The 9,132-nt window shown below is 33.5% G+C and overlaps 2 protein-coding genes across 2 annotated transcripts in view; both read left to right on the plus strand.

Annotated features, from left to right (window-relative positions):
• Positions 340-1,461, plus strand: LOC105166552. Its single transcript, XM_011085940.2, has 3 exons — positions 340-625; positions 959-1,005; positions 1,238-1,461. The coding sequence occupies exons 1-3, from the start codon at positions 448-450 to the stop codon at positions 1,364-1,366; spliced, it is 354 nt and encodes a 117-aa protein (XP_011084242.1). The 5' UTR covers positions 340-447; the 3' UTR covers positions 1,367-1,461.
• Positions 3,133-9,132, plus strand: part of LOC105166553 (glutathione synthetase, chloroplastic) — a 9,080-nt gene continuing 3,080 nt past the window's right edge. The window contains exons 1-8 of the mRNA XM_011085941.2: positions 3,133-3,637; positions 4,091-4,260; positions 4,583-4,658; positions 7,181-7,311; positions 8,318-8,440; positions 8,527-8,607; positions 8,761-8,841; positions 8,940-9,009. Coding sequence (XP_011084243.1) covers positions 3,329-3,637; positions 4,091-4,260; positions 4,583-4,658; positions 7,181-7,311; positions 8,318-8,440; positions 8,527-8,607; positions 8,761-8,841; positions 8,940-9,009 — 1,041 coding nt within the window. The 5' untranslated portion in view covers positions 3,133-3,328. The remainder of the gene's footprint in view (positions 3,638-4,090; positions 4,261-4,582; positions 4,659-7,180; positions 7,312-8,317; positions 8,441-8,526; positions 8,608-8,760; positions 8,842-8,939; positions 9,010-9,132) is intronic.

Genomic DNA, 9,132 nt, shown 5'->3' on the forward strand with positions numbered 1-9,132 from the left:
GTTGGCTTTATGATACAATAGTCCAGCAACGTTGTACAACTCTAATGCTTTCTAGACAAGTTATAAGAATCAAAAGAATACCTTCTTTCGACGGGCTTGAGTCCCACCAAATTTATGGATGTTTGTCTCACTTAATATAAGGTTATTATAATGTATATTTATTTTAATATTAATTTATTGTACCATGAGTTTATTAATAGAATTGATGTACTTGTCAGTTTATTAATATTAATATTATATATAATCACCATTTTTATAAAAAAGCAAATAAAAATCTAACGCTCTTATAAATATGTAGGGTAATTGGATGTATCTTTTTTGTCTTTCTTCAAGAAAAGAAACAACAAAGGCAAAGAGTGTGGACCACCCACCCCCTTCTTAGAACAAAAATCATAAACCAGTGGCTGTAGAAAATTTTCAGCAGCAAATCTGAGTGAAAGTCCATCCATGGCAACAACACCTGCCAGGGTTTGTACATTGGTTTCTCTCAAGGTACAAGCAGCTCATGACAGCAGCAGGAGAGCAGGAGTTGAACCAAAAGCACAGAGGAAAGGAGGAAGGAGAGAGCTGCTTCTTCTCTCAACAACTGCACTTGTTGCTGACTCCAGAGCTGATCTTCTCAACAGTATGCTTTCATATACTTTTACTCATCACAAGTTATTTTTAAGTAAATTGCATTGACACCCCCGAGGCAGATTTAATTACACAAATGCCTCAATATTTTTTTTTATAAAATTATAAATACACCCTTTATTTAACGGCAAAACTTTGCACAAACATCCTAACTAACAACCCCTCAAAAGATGTATTCGAAATTTTATAAAATACGGAGGTATTTGTGTAATTAGAATTAATTTGTAAGAGTGGCGTTGTAAGTTACCCTTATTTTGTAATAGCATGGATGAGAATTTTTGTTGATTTTGAGTGATTGATATTAGTTGGAATGTGATATTTACAGAATATCTGAAAAAATCAGAAGAAAACAAAGCCAAAAATGACAAGGAGGTAAGCGCAATTTCAAATATTTTAGAGTACATCTTAACTGTTATCTTTTCATTATGACGGATTTAAAATACATTAAATATTATAATTATTTAAAACTTCTAACTTCAAATTCTTTTGCTAAATTAAATTCATTCATCCAAACGTAAACCGGAATTTGAATAAGTTTTAATTAAACAAAGTTTGTTATATTTAACTATAAAATAGAAATTGATTTTAGCATTTTGGTGGTCAGAGACTGGAGAGTTACTACAAGCGCAACTACAGAGATTACTTTGGTTTGTTGGAAGGGGATCTGAAGCAGAAGAAAGAGCTGTCTGAATCAGAAAAGGGCATTCTTGAATGGCTTGAGAACAATAAATAGAACTCTTCTCATCACTTATTTCCCTTTCATTGACTATAAATTTACCTGTAGCATGACATGGCATATAGCCGGTTACGTTTTACCCATTGTGAAAATACTAACTGGGATTAAATTGGAAAGATAAATGATAACGCGATTTTAAAATTTTTTTGAAAGAAGCTTATTATCTCCCGTATAAGGGGTGGCGTTGCCATTTTTCTTAATGTTTTTATAGGAGATGTGTTGTATTTTAACCCTCATAAAGCATGTAATAAATTTATATTTGTCTTAAAAGGGGACATGTTTTAGATCGTCAGCTTGATTCATTTTTCATCATTCTCGTTCCCTTTTTTGAAATAGCAAAGAAAGTGGGTATGTTTAGTTATACGAAGTTTTCATAATATGTTAAAGATATTCATGACTATGATCTTCTCGACATCAACGAGTTATGAACTCATATTTACGTTGATTTCTGGACAAAGAGAAATAAAATTTAAGGACTTTTTTGTCCAACAAACTGAAAAATATTAACTTCAAATTCAAGTGTCAAAATTGAGAGTGTTATTCCTTGTTTTTTTTTTTTTTTTGGTACAATGGAGATTTTAAAATTGAAGTAAAACTCTAGATACGGAATTAAAGTACTCTTTCAGCTATAGTTGTAGTGTGAAGGTAAAGATATGCAGTAACAAGCTCAAGTTCTAGTATGAAGGTCAAGTTATCTTATCTCATTGAGGAGCTCTCCATTTATAAGCAACTATCAATCGATTAGAGAATGATTCTCATGAATTTAATGGAGCGTGATCTCAAAGTGGTTGGATAAGTGCTAAATCCCTCGGGATTTGATGGAGAGTCATCTCTCAACAGTTGGAGAATTAATGATCTTCGGAGGCAGTTAGAGTCCATTGCGGATAAGGGTATCTTAGGAGATAAAGATGTTCTCCTGAATTTTCTATGAGGTGGTTGAGGAGACGTCTTTTTCCAGTCGAAGACTGGGCTTTTATGGTTTAAATGTTACTTCCGACTACGGGCGCCACGTGTTACGAGGAGACAATTGATCCTTATTTCATTCTATAATGTGCACCTTCATAAGTTATACGTGGACGCCACCTAAGCCAGTTGTAGACATCATGTGGGTTGAATTTTGACTTTGGCTAGGGTATTCTAAGACCTTAATCTTCATCGTGGGTATGTAAGACTTTCTTGGATTTGGGCCTTCTCGAATTTGGTTCAAATTGGCTTTTTGTATCCAATTTATTTCTCGATGGTACTTTCTGTCGGATTTTCTAGGGTTAACTGGGTATCTTGGAGCTTGCATTACTTTGGACTCTTAGGATCTCTTTCTTCCTTTTGTGCTGCTTAAATTTATTTGGGCCAATCAATTTTTATAGGCATTATTTACAGTATATAGCTTTTCTTTTACAGCGATTTATACTTCATCAAATTAAGCATTATGCCCGTTTAAATAATTTATAATTCCTTCATTAACGTTTAAAATGAAATTAATTTTGGAATTTAACTATAGTCTGTGTTGGCAATATAAGATTATGCTCCAATTATTATGATCAGTTTATTTAAAATAATTTTTTAATAATCAATTATCTCATAATCAAGTATACAAGTATAGGGATAAATTGGCCTATGATTAAATTAAACAAAATTGAGATTATTCCACTGATTAAAAGGGAAATAAAAATGTATACTAAGATAGAGTCCCAAGTCCAAAAACACCCAAAACAGTCCGGCCCAAATGCTCCAAGTACTTTTTACAATATTTCTAGAGAGAGAAAAATTAATAAATTACAAACCCCTTTTAGAGAGAGAAAGTTTGGGGGACCAACCAACGAAGCACGGAGGAAGGGACGTGCCTGATACCGTTGGTCTACGGTGGTCGTCAACACTTTAGCGTCTGCTTTTCATCATTCCATGTCCCATCACTAGCACTACTTTACTATAAAATCTACTGCTCTACCCCTAATTTGGAATATGCTTACACAGTTCCGTGTTTTTGGAGTGAAGGAGAAGATTTGTATATTGAAGGGTTGCCAAGGAAGACGTAGAGATCGTCCAGAATTCCAGCATCACACAAAACCCTGTACTGTTTCCATGGCTGGGAATGCACCTGCATCAGTTGCGGCGTTGAAATGCAGTGCCGGAGTAAAAGAGGAACTAGAGACCCAGGAATCTATATTTGATCCTCACGGTGTAGACCCGAATTTAGTACGAAAAATGGAGTACGATGCTTTGGTTTGGAGTTCTCTTCATGGGCTTGTTGTTGGTGATAGGGCTTCTCAGGTTGGTACTGATTGCAGATTCAACAATTTGATTGTTCCTTTTCCTTTTTTACTTGGTCTTGATTATATATTTTGTTGATTGGGATGGAAAGACGTGTGCTACTCTTTTTTTGATTTTATACGTTGTCTCAGTCAAAACTATTTTGAGTTAAGAAGGGTTGTTTTTGTTGTCTTTTGGATTATTTATTTCATATGTTTTAGGTGAATGTCCGGAGCACCCCACCTCCAAAGAATTACTGAAAGTGAAAAATAAACTCGGACCAAAACTTATGGCAAAATTGGTGAGTCTGGGGCTAGGTGTGATCATGTTTCTTTAATTTATGAAATTTAATGATGGGATACTTTATGTTTGATTTGATATGAAGGTAATAACTTTAGTAGAAATCTTTTGTTGTGAAGTACATGTTACACGTACTTTTATTGGTTTTTGTTTCTGAATTTTTTGAATATGCAGATGTCAGGAAGGCTACCCGGTGTGGGCCTGGTTCATGCGCCTATCTCCTTGTTGCCTATGTTGTTTCCTGAAAGTCATTGGAAACAAGCTTGCGAAGTAGCTCCAATATTCAATGAGCTAGTTGACCGTGTGAGTTTGGATGCGAAATTCTTGCAGGAAGCACTCTCCAGGTTAAACAACTTGAAATTACGAAGCATATATGTTTCATGCAAACAACCATCTAACTTTCACCAATCTCAAATAACTTATATCGTAGGAATTGGTGCCATGAGTTGAACTATGATAAGAAAGTTTGCATAACTGAGATATTATCGACATGGATGGGATCCCGGGCGTTCTATTCTTATGTCTAATATTGACTTAAAAATTTGTCCTCTCTTACATTTTAAGTGACAGATAATGCTAAATGTGCTGATCTCTGTATGTTTATATTTTTATATTTAAATAGCTTTTTTGCGATGTATTCATTCTAATCCATATTTTCTTTTGCAGAACCAAAAAAGTAGACGTTTTTACATCTAGACTTCTAGATATTCATGCCAAAATGATAGATATTGACAAGAAAGAGGTATTTCTTTTGCATGTCTTCTCTTGGTTTTACATAACTTATTACGATCAGATCTCTATTTTGTCCATTTTCTAACTGTAACTTGGGGTACCTATCCTATTCAACTAATTAGAAACTAATCTTCTTTTGTTATGTCAAAATGTTGCATTTAACAAGCAGAAGGTATTTTGATTCCTAGAATGTTGTAACTCATTATTCACTTCCTACCTTAGGTCAGTGTTGAATCAAACTTTGCTAAACCAAACTCACATTTTCCAATCGATTAATTATTCAGGTTTGTTTGATTATTTTTTTATTGTTGTTTTATCTGGTCAATGGTGAGTAATTTGTAATATTTTATAGTTTTGATGTCTTGCATTGATGTAGGATGGTAATGCTAGTTACAAGATATATTTATTGATTTTTAAAATTTTGTGGATCAATATTGTTGTAGTATAGTGGCAAATATTATTGTGATATTAAATTAAAAAAAACTAATGTAGAAGTAGTATGATCATCGACTTGAATTCCATGACCTATCTTAGTCCATTTATATGATATGATGTCTATTGTTCTTTGTTATTTTGGATCTTTTTGTCTCTTTTAAATTCGTTTCACTCTCTTCTTCTTGTCTAACGTATGCTTTCAGCTTGTGGTCTTAGGTCAATAAACTGGGAAGCCCGTTTAATATGCAAACTACAATATGATAATGAGTGTATATAATGTGGATAGTACATAACGAATATAAGTTTTCAACAAATCAAGCATATTCATAGTAGTCAAAGGCGCACAATGGGGCACGCCATGGCGCTAAAGACGCGGTCCCTTCGCCATTTAGGGTTGGCGAGGGGCTTCGCCTGGTGCCGCCTTGGAAGAGTGAAACGAATTTAAAAGAGACAAAAAGATCCAAAATAACTGTTTTCTCTGTCATTGACTTTGTTTTCTTTCTTCTCTTTTTCTTTCTCAAAAGTTTAATGCTTTAATTTCTGAAACCTGAAAAATAATATAGTATTTTTTTTTAATTTCTGAAAAGTATTTTCTAAAAAATAATAGATGTATTTTCAAGCTGCATATAATATTTTTATTTAATATGTGAATATTTTTTATTATCGTATAATATGGTGCAATTTGTTTCTTTAAGGCTTTAACATTAGTTTTTTTAATTATATGAATCTTTTGTTGTTTAATCTTTATATTTAACTTTTTTGACATTATTCTCATTGAAAAATACAAATTAGATAAATATATAAATTATTTTGGTGCGTTAGAGCCGTCCTTCAAAAGGCGCACCATGGCTCCAGGAGTCCTTTGCGCCATGGTATGCCATGTGCCATTGACTTACAGACTTGTTCTCTCAATAAATTTCCCTAGATTACTTAGCATTCTCATCTCTCCGATGGATTTGCTTACTATATGATTCAAGTGTTCGTCCGTGAAGACGCCGTAGAAAAGGTAGGAAGGGTTGATCGAAGAAGAGAAAGCTGACACGTAGGAAATTAGGAAACTTGACAAGAGAGTTTCGCGAGGAAATTTGATCATAGTTTAGTTATGTTGCAACTGAGGTCTTACCTTTATTTATATCATCAAGGGCATTCGAGAAAAAAACCACAATGGTTCAGAAATTCTTCAAATATATTATAGACTATTGTATAGATATTTACAGAGGCATTCACATGGAGATTCCCTACTTATCTATGTGTTTCAAAGCATCTCTTTAATTCTACACTTATGTAGAATGCTCAAGGACTTTGTAAAAGATTTTTACATATCGAGAATATTCTGGTCCGAGTTCTTTACTTATATGGGTGTTCTAGAACTTTCTACAAGTCAAAAGATTATTGTGGATCATGCTAAAAACATTTGCTACAAAATAATGAAGATGCATCCTTTAAACCTATGAGCTTTAAGTTAAGAAATAAAGTGCAACCAAACAAAACAATGCAGGGGCTTAGTCATGGACTGCGATAGTGTGCTTGGGCACATGTTTGAAATGTTTAATAATTTTATGTCAAATAACATGTGGAAAGAACCTAAGAGTAGTTACATTGATATATAACAACAGTTTTTGGAAATCTTACATGTTAAAATACCAACTCTGGGAAATATATTTGATTGATTGAAGAATTCAACTTCAAAAGTTTGAAATAATCAATAAAAAAATTCATTGCATGAATTTAGATGGTTTAAGTTATTAAGGATACAAATTTCATCAATTTTACATCATCATGATGGAAAAGAGATTCTCTTGTAATTGGAGTCATTATTCTGTATATTCCATTATGACCACATGTTTTCCAAAAAAAATCTGAAACGGTACTTGTTTCTCTTCTGGCCTGTTAAATTTTCATCTTCAGTTAGATTGTATTAGCGCTGACTCAACATTCATGCGAAAACTTAGTTCTTGTATCACAATTCTGAAGCTTCTAGTTTATTAATGCCTCTAATTAACTGGAAACATGATCCCATCCAACTTTTAAAGGGAAGTATATTTTGTTTGTTTTGGGTTGGAAATGATAATGATATTTTACATATTTGTGATCTAGGAAATACGCTTAGGATTACATCGCTCGGACTATATGCTGGATGAACAAACTAATTTGCTTCTCCAAATAGAGTTGAATACAATTTCATCATCATTTCCTGGCCTGAGCTGCCTTGTTAGTGAGCTTCACAGGTTATCTTAGAGTAAATTTTTGGGTCCTCGAGGCATTCAGTATATTTATGAGTTGATTTTCTGAATTCTATTAATTATATGATTGTATATTGCCTTTGTTGTTTTCTCCACATTCTTTAGCTTTTACCATCACTTGAGTTTATATGCTGATTTTCAATTACTACTAATGTTCATACTAACGATTATTGCATTCAAATCTGATGCTTTCTAGTTAGTCAAACTTAAGGCTGTCAGGAGTCATGCTCATACTAGAACCCATATGCATATGTGACAGAGGGCAGAATTGATTCTACACTGAAGTCCTAGTGTATTTGTCAAGATTGTTTTTCTTAAGGTTAAATGTGATATAAAAATGTTTTAGTAATGTATTACAAATTGGATTTAACTTCTTAAATATCTTTCTAGAAACATTCTTGCAGAAATAGTTTGTGTTTGACATGCAAGATCAATTATGGGTAGGAAGAGGAAAGGGATGAGTGAATGTCTAGAATGAGATAAGAATGGGATGTCTCATGTCTGTTATCAGAAGAAAGTTAAAATGACATCTCACTGTAACTTGTAGCACTAAATAGTTCTTCATGTTTTGTACCTTTAGTGCAAGAATATAACTCTATAATCTGGCTATTGATTAAGTGTCGGTTTTAGAAGAGTTTCCTTCCACCATGTAAAGACATCATGCTTCTGGTTTGCCATAAAGTGATATTCTTACAGTTAACATTATATCAAATAAGTTGAAACAAAATGCAAGAAATGTAGAGATATACTAATGTTACCATTTTAACGTTCCAGCCTCCCGCACCTAAAGATGTTTGCTAGAAGATTGATATCTTTTATATTGATATAGTTTTTTTATATCTTTTATATTGATATAGTTTTTGTATTGTTATGGTCTTTGTGTTCGGTAGGTATATCGTCGTATATTTTCCTGATTTGTACTCAACTCATCATCCTCGTTTTTGTATATTTGAGATTAGAATGCTTCAATTTTACGGTGTTGATTTTTCAGGAGCTTGCTTCATCAGTTCAAGCAACACCTTGGTTTAGATCCAGAGAGGATTCCAGAAAACAATGCTGTTGGTCATTTTGCTGAAGCACTGTATAAAGCCTGGGCTGAATATAATAACCCCAGGTTGGTTTGCTTAAATTGTTCTATTTTCGAGATTTGCTATTTTTATAGGTCAGTGAGGTAGTAACCAACTTGATCATGCTATGCAGGAGTGTGGTTATGATCGTGGTTCAAACTGAAGAACGTAACATGTATGATCAACATTGGCTTTTTACAGTATTGAAAGAAAGATATCCCTCTCCATCCTGTTAACTGTTATTTAAAATGTGGAACATACGACATTTGATGCTGTTGTTCATAACTACTAATTAGTACTCAATGTGCTATAACCATTTATATTGAGCATTTCTTTTGCTGAAGATACTTCCTTAGCTAAAATATACATATCAAGTTAGAAGTATTAGGAAGACCCTGGCAGAGATTGATGCACAAGGGGAGCTTCTGCCTGATGGGACACTTGTTGTGTAAGTATATAATGAAGCGGTAATGAACTCTGGTTCCCTAAATCGCTTACTAGCTTCTACTCTTTGTGTTTTAATCTATAGAGTCTTTACCAATGTAGGGACGGTGAAGCGGTTGCTGTGGTTTACTTTAGAGCTGGCTATGCACCAACTGATTATCCTTCAGAATCAGTAACTAAATTCTTATTTCATGAAGTGTTTTTCCTACAGGATCAGTGGCTACATTTTAAACAACTTATGCTTCTCATTTTGTAGCTTTAAGAAGCATTTATGAACTTCGTGTTATGCTCTCTC

The sequence above is a fragment of the Sesamum indicum genome, linkage group LG7 (genome assembly GCF_000512975.1).
Source record: "Sesamum indicum cultivar Zhongzhi No. 13 linkage group LG7, S_indicum_v1.0, whole genome shotgun sequence".
NCBI classification, from domain to species: domain Eukaryota; kingdom Viridiplantae; phylum Streptophyta; class Magnoliopsida; order Lamiales; family Pedaliaceae; genus Sesamum; species Sesamum indicum.